This window comes from Portunus trituberculatus, chromosome 21 (assembly GCF_017591435.1).
Source record: "Portunus trituberculatus isolate SZX2019 chromosome 21, ASM1759143v1, whole genome shotgun sequence".
Classification (NCBI taxonomy): domain Eukaryota; kingdom Metazoa; phylum Arthropoda; class Malacostraca; order Decapoda; family Portunidae; genus Portunus; species Portunus trituberculatus.
In genome coordinates this window covers 2,729,839-2,747,338 of record NC_059275.1, presented here as the reverse complement: position 1 = coordinate 2,747,338, position 17,500 = coordinate 2,729,839, and the positions used below count along the sequence as shown (strand labels likewise).

Sequence of the window (17,500 nt, the reverse complement as noted above, 5' to 3'; positions counted from 1 at the left end):
GGTCCCTCGTGGCCGCCGTCCCAGCTGAGGTTAGGGCATCAGCGAGGGGCAGAGGCGAGGCAGTGGTGCGGCATCTCGACACCTCCAACCTCTCCTCCGTCAGACGCTTTGCCGAGAAGATTCTGAAGGAGGAGGACAAACTACATATCTTGGTGAGTGAGTGAGTGAGTGAGTGAGTGAGTGAGTGAGTTATGAGGTTCTTCCACGTTCTATTCCTCCTCCTCTTTCTCATCCACCTCCTCATCATTGCCTTTCCTCGTTTCTATCTTTTTTTTACTACACATATTGTTGAGTGTGTGTGTGTGTGTGTGTGTGTGTGTGTGTGTGTGTGTGTGTGTGTGTGTGTGTGTGTGTGTGTGTGTGTGTGTGTGTGTGTGTAATTAAGTAATGAGATTCTTCTATTCTCTTCTCCTCTTCCTTCTCATTTATCCCCTTTTTTCTTTCCCTTTCTCTGCTATTTCCCACTCCCAATCCCTTAACCTCATCAAGACACTCCTTTAAACTACAAACCTCCCTCTTATACATTCCACCTTCTTGTGACACTCTTTAACATTCTAATCTAGACAACACACCCCCTGAAACTCACTCAAAACCTCATTCTACCTCTCTTCTTCCTTCTTTCTCTCCTATTTGCTCTCATATCTAACTCCTTTTGTCACTCTCAACACTAATCTACACAACACATTCCCTGAAACTCGCTCGAAGCATCAACCTACTTCTTTTCTTTCTTTTTTCCTTCAATTTCCCTCATATTTAACCTCTTCAGTATCATGACACGTTTTTGCTTACTATATGATTTTATGCAGCTTCAGAAATCTATGTGGGGTTAAAATAGTGAAGACTGTGACCATTAATCTTCTGCCCTCCATAGATCCTTCCTAATGTAAATAAAATCGTCTAATCATACCCAAAACTCAATAAAAAAAATGCGTCCCAGTACTGAAGGGGTCAACAACCTCAAACCTCTAATCTCGACAGTTCGTACCTGCAGCCTCAGTCAACCCTCACCCCGCCTATGTCTTCCTCAGATCAACAACGCAGGCATCGTTGGTCCCCCCACGCGAGAGATGACAGAGGAAGGGCTGGAGCTCACCATGGCTACTAACCACTATGGCCATTTCCTCCTCACCAATCTGCTGCTCGGTACGGGACGCGCATCCTCCTCCTCCTCCTCCTCCTCTTCCTCCTCCTCTTCCTTCTCTGATGTGTGATTGTCTGTTTTTTATTCCCTCTGGTTTCTAGTGTTATTTGTCTTTATTTTCATTTATTTACTTTTATCTTTCTTTTTCTTTCACTTTCGTATGTCATCTGTTCATGTTTTGTTCATTTTTTTTCTTTTTAAACTTGTCTTTATATATTTTTTTTGGTCAATTTATCATTACTACGTATTATTCAGGCTGCCGTTTATCTATTTCTATTATTCTACCACGCTACATGTGTATAATATATGTATATACATTTCAACTTCATTTTCTGCTGGTTTACTTTTTACTTTTTGACTTATATTGTTACACCAGCCACAAATGAATAACAACATTTTCACCACCACCTCCTCCCCTTCTTTCCCCTCCCTATCACCTATGCCTCTTCTTCCCCCTACCCGTCCACCACCTTCACCCTCTTCTTCCTCCTATCGCCCAACACCACCCTCTTCTTCCTTCTTCCCCACCACCTGCTTCAATTCTTCCCCTTTCAACCATCTTCCCCTCTTCTTCCTCCTCCCCACTACCTCCCCCTTTTGTTTCCTCCCACTACCTCCCCTTTTTCTTCTTCTCACCACCTGCTCCTCTTCTTCCCCTTCCCACCATCTTCCCCTCTTCTCCTCTCCCCACCTCTTTTTCTTCTTCTCCCCTCCACCATCTCCTCTTCTTCCCTCTTCCCACCACTTCCTCTCCCTCTTCTTCCTTCTTCCCACCATGTCCCCCTCTTCTTCCACCTTCCCAACACCTCTTCCTCTTCTTCCATCTTCCACTTCCCTCTTCTCCTCTTCTTCCCTCTTCCCACCACTTCCCCGCCCTTCTTCTTCCCCCTCCCCCACAACCTCCACACACAGGACTCATCAAGAAAAGCGCTCCAAGTCGCATCGTCAACCTCACGTCAGACAGCCACGATTACGTCAACAAGCTCAACCCGGATTGCCTCAACTTCGAGCATGACTACTACTCCTCAATGACAGCGTACGGCCAGTCCAAGTTGTGCAACATCCTCTTCTCCCTCGAGCTCACACACAAGCTGGAGGGAACAGGTTGGTAGAGAGCGAGGCATGTCAGGGAGTCACGTTCGATTGTTCTCCCTTATGTACGAGTTCTTTTGTGTTTGTTATGTTCTCCGCTACAGAACCCCTGGGATTGGTAGGTTCTTTGCACAGCTTAAGGTTGGATATTGAAAGATGGTAAATATAGTTTCCTCTTTCTCATTCTTGTTCTATTTGTTGGTCTTTTTCTTCTATTTTTTAAGCATATCAGAACGTTTCATGGTGTTTGTAAATATAGTCTTCTTGTTTATCTTGCTATTGTTCTTCTTTGTCTTTTCTTTTTCTTCCGGTTAGTTACATTCCACAGCCTTCAACAATGTAAGAACACACGAGGGAGGGAAGAGCAAAGCACGATACTAATAAAGAACAAGTACACAGGTCACGCAACACAGACGTTCCATCTTCCTATGACTTAACTTCTTTTAAGAGAGAGAGAGAGAGAGAGAGAGAGAGAGAGAGAGAGAGAGAGAGAGAGAGAGAGAGAGAGAGAGAGAGAGAGAGAGAGAGAGAGAGAGAGAGAGAGAGAGAGAGAGAGAGAGAGAGAGAGAGAGAGAGAGGTGCCGAGACATTTATCCTTCAATTTTGACTAATTCTATACAATCTTTCAAGGAGTTTACAATTTCAGTGCGCCTTTTTTCTAATATTCTTTTTTCTGCCCTTGGTAGTTCTCCTTCTTACATAAAAAAAAAAAAAAAACAGCGACGCAAGATTAAGTGACAGGTGAAAATAGGTAGGTAGGTTTTAGACAAGGACTGCCACGTGTAGGTCTGACGGCTTCTTGCAGCTTCCATGGTGTTATGTTATGCAGCCTTTGCCAATTAAACCGGAGATATTTCCTGTCTCTGGGTGTTGTAACAGAGACCACATACAGCCTTGCGCAGATAAAGTACAGAGCTTCCCACCATCGAAATGTTATAACACTACACTTTTATGCAGGGGTGCCTCGAGGACATTGCTAGAAGTGTATAAATGTCTAAAGGGTAGTGCAGGACATTACACTGTTATACATCCATACCCAGACTATATACAACCTTGGCCAGCCACAATATATATCTCATTTGTCATCTGAATACCACAAGACACTCATTTAAGAGGAAGCTTTCAAGAATTTTTTCCCATTGTTTTGGCTAACTCTCTTGGACCTGCTCTGGAACTGGCATCTAAGTGGGCCTTTTTGTTTAATCATTTTTGTTGCCCTTGAACAGATATCCCTCGTACATAGAAATAGAAGAAATATATGCCGTTAGCTTTGTCCCTCCCCTCCCCAGGCGTGACGGCTAACAGTGTCCACCCCGGCTGTGTGTGTACGGAGATCTTCTACAAGGGAAAGGTGACTTGGTTCCTGTGGGTGTGTGGCAAACTCTTCTTCGTCATGGGAAAGGTGAGAGTGTTGTTGTTGTTGTTGTTGTTGTTGTTGTTGTTGTTGATGTTTGTTGTTATTTTCTTTCCTTTGTATCCCCCAATCCCCATCCTCTTGTTTTTTTTTTTTTTTCTTCTTGTAACTATTTATGTATATTTCTCTAAAGCAAACTGCTCAACTTTTTCTTTCCTCTTCCTCTTCTCCTTTCTCATTCTTTGTCTGTCTGTCATTCTGTCATCATTTGTCATGTCTGTCTGTCTGTCTGTCTGTCTGTCTGTCTGTCTCTCTCTCTCTCTCTCTCTCTCTCTCTCTCTCTCTCTCTCACAGAGGTAAAAAGAGGAGAAAGAAGAAAGCGAGTCAAAGAAGAGGTCCTGTTTGAGTCACCAGTGCAACATACAAACACCTGTGGCGGAGAGGCGTGTCTGGCTTTTCTCTAAACACATCACTTCCTGGGACACGTCGCCGCTACCACTCCCCTTCCCCTTCCTTAGCTTCCACACACCCCAGAACCACAATTATTCCTTCACAAACTCCCCAGAACCACAATCATTCCTTCACAAACACGCCAGAACCACAATTATTACCTCATACCTCATTACCTTCCTAATTAGCCAAAGTTTTCTTCACTACACTCTCTCTCTCTCTCTCTCTCTCTCTCTCTCTCTCTCTCTCTCTCTCTCTCCTGTGATGTTGAGTATCCTTCCTTCCTTCCTTCCTTAGAGCGCCATATGATCTCAGTGTTGTTGCGAAGTGTCAGTCTGTCAGTCTATTTTTCAGTGTATGTATGTATGTGTGTATGTATGTAGGTATATATCTGTTTAGTTGTTTATCTATCTATTTATTATCATCTATCAATCTATCCAACTGTTTATCCATCTCTCTATTTATTTGTCCATGTAATTATGCACCGATTTATCGATAACCTTCTTTTTTATTTATTTATTTTTTTATTTATACCGTGTGGGCTTTTCAAGGGAATTTCTGGGCTAAAGGAGATATTTTTAGGGGGTACCTCCTATCTCAAAGCCCACCCGCTAGGAAACCGTTGCCCCGAGTGAGAAAGCCCAACCTACACTCGGACCGTGGACAGGATTCGAACCCGTGCGCTTGGAGACCCCTCGGACCCAAAAGCACACACGATTCCACTGTACCACGGCGGCCTCCTATTTTTCTATCAACCTAAATTCCAAAACACTGTTATATTTGCCATGGAAATCACTCTTAACCACATAAAAAGACGAAAGAGACAAAAATAGCGCTTAACAGAACTAAACTTTTTTTTTGTGGGGCGGGGCCGGGTAAAGAGAACCACAACAAAAAAATACAAATAAATAAATAATATGAGTGAAATATACAAAAAAAAAAAAAAAATCCAAAGCACTCGAAAAAAAATCAATAAAAACACAAAACGTTAACATAAGATGAAATTACGCAAAACAAAACCAAAACACACAAAACCATTAAAAAAAAAAAAAGACGTTAGGTGCTGAAATAAGACTTCAGCCTTGACCAACTTGCAATGAACACTGAACACTGAGACAGCATCACACGAGACTCGGAAAACATACCCATCAACATTCCAAGAGTAAAGATTTTGTTAACGCAAGGAAAGAAGAAAGCCCCATGCATACGAACATACCTATCTATCCATCTATCCTTCTACCTGTCTACCTATTTGTCTGTCTACCTATCGCTTCCCGCAGGACGCCAAGCTCGGAGCGCAGACCATCGTTCACGCTGCTGTGTCTGAGGAGCTGGAGGGCGTCAGTGCTCGCTACCTGGTGGACTGCAAGGTGTGTGTGTGTGTGTGTGTGTGTGTGTGTGTGTGTGTGTGTGTGTGTGTGTGTGTGTGTGTGTGTGTGTGTGTGTGTGTGAGAGAGAGAGAGAGAGAGAGAGAGAGAGAGAGAGAGAGAGAGAGAGAGAGAGAGAGAGAGAGAGAGAGAGAGAGAGAGAGAGAGAGAGAGAGAGAGTGAGTAATTTCACTGTTTGATCTGCTGCAGTCTCTGACGAGACAGCCAGACGTTACCCTACGGAACGAGCTCAGAGCTCATTATTTCCGATCTTCGGATAGGCCTGAGACCAGGCACACCACACACCGGACAACAAGGTCACAACTCCTCGATTTACATCCCGTACCTACTCACTGCTAGGTGAACAGGGGCTACACGTGAAAGGAGACACACCCAAATATCTCCACCCGGCCGGGTGTGTGTGTGTGTGTGTGTGTGTGTGTGTGTGTGTGTGTGTGTGTGTGTGTGTGTGTTTGATCTGCTGCAGTCTCTGACGAGACAGCCAGACGTAACCCTACGGAACGAGCTCAGAGCTCATTATTTCCGATCTTCGGATAGGCCTGAGACCAGGCACACACCACACACCGGGACAACAAGGTCACAACTTCTCGATTTACATCCCGTACCTATTCACTGCTAGGTGAACAGGGGCTACACGTGAAAGGAGACGCGCCCAAATATCTCCACCCGGCCGGGGAATCGAACCCCGGTCCTCTGGCTTGTGAAGCCAGTGTGTGTGTGTGTGTGTGTGTGTGTGTGTGTGTGTGTGTGTGTGTGTGTGTGTGTGTGTGTGTGTGTGTGTGTGTGTGTGTGTGTGTGTGTGTGGTCGTCAGACCTAACCCCTTCAGTGCCATGACGCGTTTCCATATTCATTCTTTCTAGGACTGCAACACCCACTCAACTACAGTCAAAGATCAGACCACACCAACGCACACCACACTAAAGCCTTCTCGAGCACTGTAACAGACGTACCACACTAAACAATTAATGATTCTGAGTCTTTTCGTAGCATATCCCTTCACTCCCTTTCTACCAGTGCGCTCCCTGACTCTGTTCCAATCTCGCAGGAGGCTAAGACGACGGATCTGGCACGGTCGAAGAAGCTTGCCCGACAGTTGTGGGAGGCCAGCGAGGTGGACGTTAAACTACAGCAGGAGGAGAAGCACTACTAGACAAGAAACGCTGATGGAGGAACAAAACGCGGGAGGTAATGCGGGAAAGATTACGAAGGAACTGAGGACAAGAAAAGTAGAGTAAGCGTTGATCTTGAAGTGTGAAGAGGTACTGAAGGTGAAAAAGTCGCTATTAAACGTTAGAAGAGACAGGAGGAGACGCAGGAGGAGACGCTGAAGGAGGATAAGAGAAGGTGATGCGAGGATTTAATAACAGAAAGGTAGTAAGGTAACGTCACATCGACTCCTTCCTTTGTCTCCCTCCAGCATCTCCTCTGTGGCCCCTACCCATCCCACCTTCCCTGTCATCTCCTCCTCAGTGAGTGGTCCTCGCCTGATCAAGACAAATTCACAGACAAAGGTAAAAAAAAGTGATGAGATGACATGAAGAAGAAGAAGAAGAATTAGAATTAGAAGAAGAAGAAGAAGAAGAAGAAGAAGAAGAAGAAGAAGAAGAAGAAGAAGAAGAAGAAGAAGAATTAGAACTAGAAGAAGAAGAAGAAGAAGAAGAAGAAGAAGAAGAAGAAGAAGAAGAAGAAGAAGAAGAAGAAGAAGAAGAAGAAGAAGAAGAAGAAGAAGAAGAAGAAGAAGAAGACGAAGAAAAATTAGAAGAAGAAGAAGAAGAAGAAGAAGAAGAAGAAGAAGAAGAAGAAGAAGAAGAAGAAGAAAAAGATCAACATAAAAAAAATTAAAAGGAGGGAGAGGAGGACGACGACGACGACAACAACAACAACAACAACAACAACAACAACAACAACAACAGCCAAAAATAAGTAGTTTTTTTTTTTATAACACATCACAATATCACTAAAAATAAAAACAAATCAATCTACTACCAGACTTAAACACACAAAACAAAAGTTAGGAAAATAAAAACAAAACAGCATTCCTTTCTCTTCGATAACAATGACTCGCTTGAAAAAAAATAAAAAAGGAAAAAGAAAAACAAGCATCTCTGAAAGCAGGTATAAACTCACAGATGATTATAATGTGAGTGTCCTCTGTATGTTTTTTAGCATCTATCACACAGACACACAGACACACAGACACACAGACACACAGACATCTATCACATTGACACACTGAGCGGCTATGGGCATCTGTTAAACTGTACGGTATTTCAATATAGTCGCATTCATGAGTTGTGTTTCTGCAGAGTTTAGTTGTAAGTGTGTGTGTGTGTGTGTGTGTGTGTGTGTGTGTGTGTGTGTGTGTGTGTGTGTGTGTGTGTGTGTGTGTGTGTGTGTGAGAGAGAGAGAGAGAGAGAGAGAGAGAGAGAGAGAGAGAGAGAGAGAGAGAGAGAGAGAGAGAGAGAGAGAGAGAGAGAGAGAGAGAGAGAGAGAGAGAGAGAGAGAGAGAGAGAGAGAGAGAGAGAGAGAGAGAGAGAGAGAGAGAGAGAGAGAGAGAGAGAGAGAGAGAGAGAGAGAGAGAGAGAGAGAGAGAGAGAGAGCTTTCATTAGTGATACACCATCATAATACAAATTCTAGCAGTGTATGTACTCTGTGTGTGTGTGTGTGTGTGTGTGTGTGTGTGTGTGTGTGTGTGTGTGTGTGTGTGTGTGTGTGTGTGTGTGTGTGTGTACCTCTATCTACCACGTATGTATCATCATCACCATCATCATCAGCTAAATAAAACAGAGCATTGCGCACTCCTGCCGTGACAGTCAAGACAACAAACATGACACACACACAGGAATAAAATAATGACCAGCAGTAATTTTTGTTTTATTGAAGCTTTCTCGTTCATACACTGCAGCTTTTCTTTTTCTCTTCCTTTTCTATTTTTATCGTTTATTTATTATTATTTTTTCTTTTTTTCATTTCTGGAAACTCGTCTTGAACACATCTTTACCTTGAGATTTGTGTACAATTAGACCATTTTATTGACATTAGCAATGGTCTATGGAGGTCAGAAGATTAATGGCCACAGTCTTCACTATTTCAATCCCCCACATACGTTTTCGAAGCTCTATAAAATCACCAAATAGTAACCAGAATGAATATGGAAACGCTTCCTGGTAATGAAGAGGTTAAGGAAATATTCTCTCTATCTACTTACCTATCCCTTCATCCATTATCTAGGTCAATCTATTTATCTATCTATCTATTCCTCTATCAATCTATGTACCTGTCTATCTATCTGTACACCTAGTTTGTTTTTTTCATCTTGCCTACCTAATACATTCACATTTAACTGTCTATCTATCTACCTATTGATCTAACTAGCAATCTGTTTATTTGTATTTCTATTTGTCTATCTACCCAGAGGTACGAGAAAAGAGAGGAGATAAAATAGGAGGGATAAAAACAGGAAGATGAAAATGAGAAAGGGAATGGAGGATAGAAATAGGTTAGTGAAAGGAAGATATGAGAGAGAGAGAGAGAGAGAGAGAGAGAGAGAGAGAGAGAGAGAGAGAGAGAGAGAGAGAGAGAGAGAGAGAGAGAGAGAGAGAGAGAGAGAGAGAGAGAGAGAGAGAGAGAGAGAGAGAGAGAATTCCTATCAATTTTCATCCTCGTTCCAACTATGTATTTCAATATATTTCTATTCCATCCTGTTATTTTTTTTTTTTCCTTTTTAGCTTTCAACGACTAATTGTAAAGGATATCTTTTCTTCACTTTCCTGGTCAATTTATCTTTCTTTATGTAGGAGAGAGGGCCAGCTAAGGGCAAGAAAATATTAAAAGAAAAAAAATAAAGGCCCCACTTGAATGCTGGTTCCCTAGAAGATAAGTATTTACAAAAGATCTTTTAATTTAGACGTAGAAAACATGATGTAAGCAAAAATTAAAAGAGAAGAGAAGGAAGAAGAGGATTAACAGTAGAAAGATAAGAAAAAAGACACATGGACACTAAAAAGAAGGAGGAAAGCTAGAAATGTAATAAATAAACGAATCTAACAAAAATGAACAAATATGAACACTAAAAAGAAGAAAGATAGATTAATAATAAAAAAACTAACAAAAAAGAAACATCAACACTTAAAAAAGAAGAAAGAAAGCTAGAAACGTAAAAAAAGGAAAATCTGATCAAAAAAAAGAAAAATGAGAACTAAAAAGAAGAAAGAAAACTAGGAACGTAAAACAGACGAATCTAAAAAAAAAAAAAAAAAAAAAAAACGAACATTAGAAAGAGAAAGCTAAACACGTAAAAAAGAAGAAAAAGGAAGAGAAAGAAAGAGAAAGAAAGCTAAAACGTAAAAAAGAGAAAGAAAGAAGAGAAATAAAAAGAAAAAGCTAGAAATGTAAAAAGAAAGAAAGAAAGAAAGAGAAAGAAAGCTAGAAACGTGAAAAGAAATGAAAGAAAGGAAAGAAAAAGAAAAGCTAAAAACGTAAAAAAAAAGAAAGAAAGAAGAGAAAGAAAGAGAAAGAAAACGTAAAATAAGAAGAAAAAAATTAACAAAAGAAACCTGAACACTAAAAAGAGAAGGAAAGCTACAAACACGAAAAATAATAGATGACTGGAACGCAGAAAAGCCATACAGTGGTGACCATAGTGGTGATGGCAGCAGAGTATAGGTATGTACAACAGTAGTGGTGCATTCAACACATTCAACACCCTCCCCCCCCCACGAGCCTTCCTTTATAAGCGATCGAAGACTATTACCCCTCATCACCACACCTCACTCGAGGCAGTAACCACTAACCACTGCACCCACCACTCGCCTCTTCTCGATTATTGACCACACTGAGAATGAGGAGGATCACCATAAATGAGTAATGGTGGTGGTGGTGGTGGTGGTGGTGGTGGTGGTGGTGGTGGTTCCGTGGCTAACTCCTCTCCCCCGCCTCTCATTCGCTCTCTTCCTCTTCCTCGTATTTCTCCTTCTGTTCTCACTGCACGGCTTCCTTGCTCCATTATTCCATGTAGTCCCTCTTTCAGTGGGGTGTTTTCCTTCAAGTAATTGGAGTTTCGTCCTTTGTGTTGTCCTCTTCCACTCTCTCCCTCACTCATACATCCACTCTGCTCCCTCGTTACCTGTGTTCATTTCAATATCTTCCCCCTTTTTTTTTTTTTACATCAATTTTCTCCTTTCCCTTCTTCATCTAACTTTTCTATTTCTACTGCTGATTTCTCCTTCCTTCTTTCTTTTCTTTCACTTTGTCTTTCTTTCTATCATTCATCTCTTTCTCCTTTCTCTTCTTTTTTTTTCTCTTCTTCCGTTTGCTTTATCTATCTTTCCTCATCTTTCTATTACTCATTCTTTCTTTCTTTTCTCTTCTTTTTCTTCAATTTTTGTGTGTGTGTCCGTTCACTACTCATTGTTTTGATTTTTCTCTTCATTATGTTCATCTTCCTCTTTTCTGCTGATTCTCTCTTATCATTTTTTTTCTTTATCTTTATTGATCACTTTTATCTCCTCCTCCTCCTCCTCCTCCTCCTCCTCCTCCTCCTCCTCCTCCTCCTCCTCCTCCTCCTCCTCCTCCTGGATTTGCGGAAGGACGGATTTGTGAAAGATGAAGAACAAAAACAAGAAAACAACAACAACAACAATAACAATTACGATACCCAATAACAGTAACAATAAAAATAATAATAACAACAACAACAACAACAATAATAATAATAATAATAATAATAATAATAATAATAATAATAATAATAATAATAAGAAGAAGAAGAAGAAGAAGAAGAAGAAGAAGAAGAAGAAGAAGAAGAAGAAGAAGAAGAAGAAGAAGAAGAAGAAGAAGAAGAAGAAGAAGAAGAAGAAAGAGAAAGAGAAGGCAAAAGAGAAGGCGAAGGAAAAGGAGAAGGAGAAGGAGAGGGAGAGGGAGAGGGAGAGGGAGAGAAAGAATGAGTGAGTGACTAGAATAAGGCGCCGCACGGAGAGGAAAAGGAGGAGGAAGAGACAGAACAGAAAAATGTATCACACGACAACTTCACGCAAACACAAACCGAACCAAGGAAAGAATAAAAAAAAAAAAATAATAATAAAAAAAAAAAATCATAAAATACAAACCTTATATTTACGTCATCTAAGTACCAGAACCCATCAAGCCAAGGTGACAACACTAAACCTTGAACCCTCCCACCTTCGCAATAACAACTTAAAAATGACCTTCCCAACTTCATTACTCTTTCATACTCCATCGCTCAACGCCTCCCCGCCTCTCCTTAGTCTCCACGAGGCGACACGTGATGGAAGGAGCATTGGAGAGGTTGGAGCCGTGACGAGAGGCGAGACGGGCAAGGTTTAGAGAGGTCAGTGTTTATCTGGTGGCCGGGAGAGGAGGATGTGACGCTGATGGCTCCGACTTCAACTTGAGAGACGTGTTAGGATACTGACGTGTATAGTTGTGCAAAATATCATCGTTCAGCCATACTAGAGAGCTTTCCTGTCATCTGTGAGTGTTGTATAAGAGAGCTTAAAGAGGAGATCAGAAGGAATTGGTGTTGAAATAGTGGTGTTGACGTTTAATACAGAATACTCCTGCCCAGCCATGCCGTCAATTTTTTTTTTTTTTTTTTTTATTTATACCATGTGGGCTTTTCACGGGAATTTCTGGGCTAAAGGAGACACTTTTTTGTGGTACCTCCTATCTCAAAGCCCACCCGCTAGGAAATCGTTGCCCCGAGTGAGGAAGCCCAACCTACACTCGGACCGTGGACAGGATTCGAACCCGTGCGCTTGGAGACCCCTTAGACCCCAAAGCACGCATGGTTCCACTGTACCTTTCTTGTCATTTGAGTGTTATAAGACTACAATGTTACCCAGCCTTGTCCAGTCAACAGAAAACGTACTTCTTAACCATTGTTCATTTTATCCTTATTTCCTGTCCTTTTACCTGTAGGACTGTCATCAGAGACTAGTGTTACTGCATTGCTGAGACACCAGGTCGTCATCAGACAACACTCAAGCAGTGGCGGTCAGGGGCAGCGAGTCAGCAGCGCATGTTTAGCAGGAGTGAGGATGGCGGCAAGCTGGGGCGCCGCAGTGTGTTTGCTTCTCTCTCTCTGGGTGTTTGAGTCATCTGGGCAAAACGTGACGTCGCAAATGGTGGTGGATTACGTGCAGTTCTACAGACACCGAGACGTGTACGTGCTGAAACCAGGTAACGGCGGTACACGAGCAAGCACATGCACACGCATACACGCGCGCGTGCACACACACACACACACACACACACACACACACACACACACACACACACACACACACACACACACATACACACACACACACACACACACACTATAAACAATTAAAATAACTGATAATAATGAGTGATAACAATAACAATAATAATAATAATAACAATAATAATAATAATAATAATAATAATAATAATAATAATAATAATAATAATAATAATAATAATAATAATAATAATAATAATAATTAAAAATAATAAAAATAAAAATAATCATTTAATAATAATAATGATCATAATAATAATAATAATAATAATAATAATAATAATAATAATAATAATAATAACAATAACAACAACACAGATTTTGAATACTTTTCCTCTCATTTCTAGTGTTATTTGATGAATTTAAACATGCAAAATTTCTCTCTCTCTCTCTCTCTCTCTCTCTCTCTCTCTCTCTCTCTCCACCCACCTACCTACCTAAAATACATATCTATTTAACTACTCATCCCTTTCATTCTCCTCCGAGGCGAGGATGGAGAGACATGGGCTACGGACACTTTCCTCTCCCTGACCACCCTCGGAGACACATTCGTGGGCCTGGTGCCCCTGAACAGCCCTCCGGCGAGCCCAGGCTGGCCCCGGCACGCCAATGACCCCCTCATGGTGACGCTGCTTCCATCGCCCTTCTACGCCGCCATCCTTGCCCGTGTCAGTGTTTGCATTGCGTCAGGTTGTCACTCGATGTGCATGTCCTATATTGTAACGCCTCGCCCTCTCGTCCAAACACCACAGAGATGATTAGCCGGGTTGTCAATAGAGTCTCTCCTTTTTGCAATGTAGAAATCTTGGTTACCTGTCACAGGAGCCATGAGAACACTCTTAAAAACACTTGTAACTTCAACCAACAGTGTTTTTCTAATATGGTGACAGTGAGGTATGGAAGTGATTCAAAATACAGTCAGAAAATTCAGCGCCGCTACTCTACTGCCGCTACTCTACTGCTTTCAAAAAGCTCCACAAATTGAAAGTACAAGTGTTTTTTTTTCAATTTTCGGTTCTGTTGAGACTTAACTAAATTGTTACATAATCAAAAGGATAAACAGACATGAGAACGCGGCTGATCCTATCTGTGGGCTTCGGGGCAGTCATGGTGAGGGCTTGGTGCTCCTGAATGTGGGTCTGGGTGAAGTGGTTTGGTGTGTGGCAACATTTCTACAGAACAACTGTTTCCGTTTATTATCTATTCAGATTTTCGTTTTATACATACTTTTTTAATTGAGGTTTTATTATTATTTATCATTACTATTATATTATTGTTACTATTACCATTATTATTATTATTATTATTATTATTGTTGTTGTTGTTATTATTACTATTATAACATTTTACTTTTCGTATTTAATAAGTGATTTGCAAGATAATTATCTCTCTCTCTCTCTCTCTCTCTCTCTCTCTCTCTCTCTCTCTCTCTCGTCCTTCAGGTGTTCCCATTGGCGCCCCGTCGTTGCTCCTGGCTCCTGCTGCTGCCTCACCTTGACATCATCACTTGGCTCCTCCCGCTAACTCTTCCCCTCGACACCAGGGTAAAGACACCTACCGACCCCCTTCTCTCTCTCTCTCTCTCTCTCTCTTTCCCCTTTACATCTAAAAGCATCATTTTCTATATTTTATTTTTTTCTTTTACATTTTTCTTTTCATCCTCTCGCCCTCTAACCTTCTTTTCCTATTCACACGTCATTTCATCTCCCTCCTTCCTTCCCCTCCATTTTTCAACTCTTATCAACTATCCACCTTCACGTCCATCATATCTCCCTCTCCCCTTCCACCTCATGAAAAGTGTACCCAAGCCATCCAGTAGAAGGACACGTGATTGTAAACATGGGAGGGTGAGATAATGACGGTGGCGGAAGAGCGATAACAGCATTACAAGTTCATCTATCAGCCAGCGTTGCCTTTGTGAAGATGTTAGATGGAGAGACATGGAAAGACCGCCGTGGTACAGTGGAACCATGCGTGCTTTGGGGTCCGAGGGGTCTCCAAGCGCACGGGTTTGAATCCTGTCCACGGTCCGAGTGTTGGTTGGGCTTCCTCACTCGGGGCAACGGTTTCCTAGCGGGTGGGCTTTGAGATAGGATGTACCCCAAAAAGTATCCCCTTTAGCCCATAAATTCCCGTGAAAAGCCCACACGATATATATATATATATATATATATATATATATATATATATATATATATATATATATATATATATATATATATATATATAAAGACAGACAGGATGGACAGGACATACTCACTTATACTCACTTAATGATAAGAATTGATTGTCTGTATAAGAACGCTCTTTACTTCTTAACTTTTTTCTTTTTTCTTTTGTTTCCCGAAATGCTGAAGGTTATACTCTGCTTGAGACAAACACTCCGTCAGCAAGCCAGTGAAAAGAATGGGGCTTGAGAGAAGGGTAAAGAGAGGGGAAAGCGTGGGGTGTATTAACGCTTGAAGGCAATGGACTGGATGGAGAAGGGACGAGGAATGTGAAGGGTGAGGAGTGAGTCGGTAAAAGGAAGGAAGGGGTGAGAAAGGTGATAAATGAGTAAGAGTGTCAGTGAGAAGTAAATAAGACAATAAACTCCGGAATGTTTCAACTACTCCATTATCAATCCTCTTTATTGTCGATTAGGTCTATAAGTTAAACGCTCTCAACCCACAACACTCGTATTCAATCATAGACAGTGCAAAGACACGGAATAAAACAATAAACGCCAGGATTTAACCCACTGTCTGTCGTGCAATTCAACTCTTAAACTCCCAACACAACTTTACATTCACTCGAAGGACTCAAAACCGGACAACCATGGGAGAGCAGCTTTCACTAACACACAGGGTATAGTAAACGTCCTTCATGCCCTCCGCTTCAGGTAACAGTGGCCACGCTTCCACCTGAGGACTCCACCACCGGGTTCTGGCACGTATACCAGGTGACACCCGCCATGGAGAAGAGAACGCTGCCTGCAGGTCGCTGGATGCCGCCCACGCTCCAGGAGGACTCACACTTTGATGCGTTCAGGAGGGAGGTGCCGACCACGGAAAGGGTAGAGGAGAGGCGGGTGACATTCGGGCGTATGGTGGCGGTGGTGGGTGATCCGCTGCTGCGCCGCACTGACCTCACTGGACTGCGCCTCGCCTGCACCACTGTGAACGTAAGCAGGCACTCACACACACACACACACACACACACACACACACACACACACACACACACACACACACACACACTTAAAGAATACAGCATCATCACTTCATCTCCACCAACATAAGTTAACGCAACATATTAATCACATTCGAGAAATCATCGTGTTTTTTGTGTTGCCTTTCGTCCAAGACTGGAACTGTTTCAGAGGAACATCAGGACGTTAATACACGAATCAATCATTAGTCAACTTTGTCGGTTCTTTTCCTATTTCTTTACTGCCTCCTGACCAAGATTTAACAGTTTCAGAGGAGCTTCAAGATATATAGTAATAATAATAATATTAATAATAATAATAATAATAATAATAATAATAATAATAATAATAATAATAATAATAATAATAATACCAAAATAATAATAATAATTCGTTGGTTAACTTTCTACAGGTTCTCTGATTTCTGTCTTGAGAGCAGCATTGTAAGGGAACTTTTCTCCTTTATCGTTATTTTCTATCCCCTTGGCTGATGGTGTGTGTATTTATCTAGTTGTATTTACCTAGTTGTGTTTTACAGGAAGAGGTATGTTCGTGTTGTTCTGCCTCCATACCTATAGTCGTCCAGTTTAGCTTTAAAGTCATGAATATTTCTTACTTGAACCACTGTTTCATCCAAATTGTTCCACATTTCTATGCTTCTGTTTGGAAAACTATATTTCTTAATGGCTCTTGTACACGCGGTCTTTTTCAATTTCATGCCGTGTCCCCTTGCATTTCTCGAGTCCCACACCAATAAGTCTTCTTCGTCAACTGTGTCCATCCCCTTCCATACCCTGTATATAGCAATAAGGTTCCTTTTTTTCTCTCCTCTGTTGCAATGTTGGAAGTTTTAATATCTTTAATCTGTCCTCATAAGTTAGGTCTCTCAAACTTGGAACCAGTTTGTTTGCAGCCCTTTGAATCCTTTTTATCTTCATAAATATCTTTCTTATTATGTGGTGATATAAGTGCAGCATATTCTAGTTTAGGTAGAATCATGAATCGTGTGTGTGTGTGTGTGTGTGTGTGTGTGTGTGTGTGTGTGTGTGTGTGTGTGTGTGTGTGTGTGTGTGTGTGTGTGTGTGTGTGTGTGTGTTCTCCTTCACATAAAAGAAAATACAAAAAATCCACTGCAACACACACGCGCCACGCACCACTTCTTCCACGCCACATACTTTTATCATACTCTACACGCCCTTATGAACGGACGTTTCCTCCTAGCACACAGATCTCAAGTGCCCGCCCGCCTCCCACCCCACATTCCACCTGTGTTCATTCCATTACACGACGCTCCCTCCATTCCACACACGCCCACTGTTCTTCCGTCTCCCCGAATGAAGACAGAAAAGAAAATAGATATTCAATACATTTTTTTGTTTGTATTGCTGTCAGTCTTAATATCAGTTTTACTATAGACAATATTTTGAAACTTCTGCGCCGCACCTCCACTACTTTTAAAAGGCTCTGTAGTTGCAGTCGTACGGGTTTTTAAGAGTGCTTTTATGGCTCTAGTGACAGATAACAAGATTTCTACAATAGGAACAGGAAAGCCACCCTCGATAACCTTGTTAATAATCTCCGTAGCCTTTGAAAATAGT

The 17,500-nt window shown here is 41.6% G+C and overlaps 1 protein-coding gene across 2 annotated transcripts in view; it reads left to right on the top strand.

Moving 5' to 3' along the window:
- The window catches only part of LOC123507121 (retinol dehydrogenase 12-like), a 14,973-nt gene extending 8,012 nt beyond the window's left edge, over nt 1-6,961 (top strand). For both annotated transcript variants that reach the window (XM_045259708.1, XM_045259709.1), the window contains exons 4-9: nt 25-152; nt 1,029-1,143; nt 2,054-2,245; nt 3,523-3,635; nt 5,318-5,407; nt 6,472-6,961. In XM_045259708.1, coding sequence (XP_045115643.1) covers nt 25-152; nt 1,029-1,143; nt 2,054-2,245; nt 3,523-3,635; nt 5,318-5,407; nt 6,472-6,576 — 743 coding nt within the window. In that variant the 3' untranslated portion in view covers nt 6,577-6,961. The remainder of the gene's footprint in view (nt 1-24; nt 153-1,028; nt 1,144-2,053; nt 2,246-3,522; nt 3,636-5,317; nt 5,408-6,471) is intronic.
- The last annotated feature ends 10,539 nt before the right edge of the window (nt 6,962-17,500 follow it).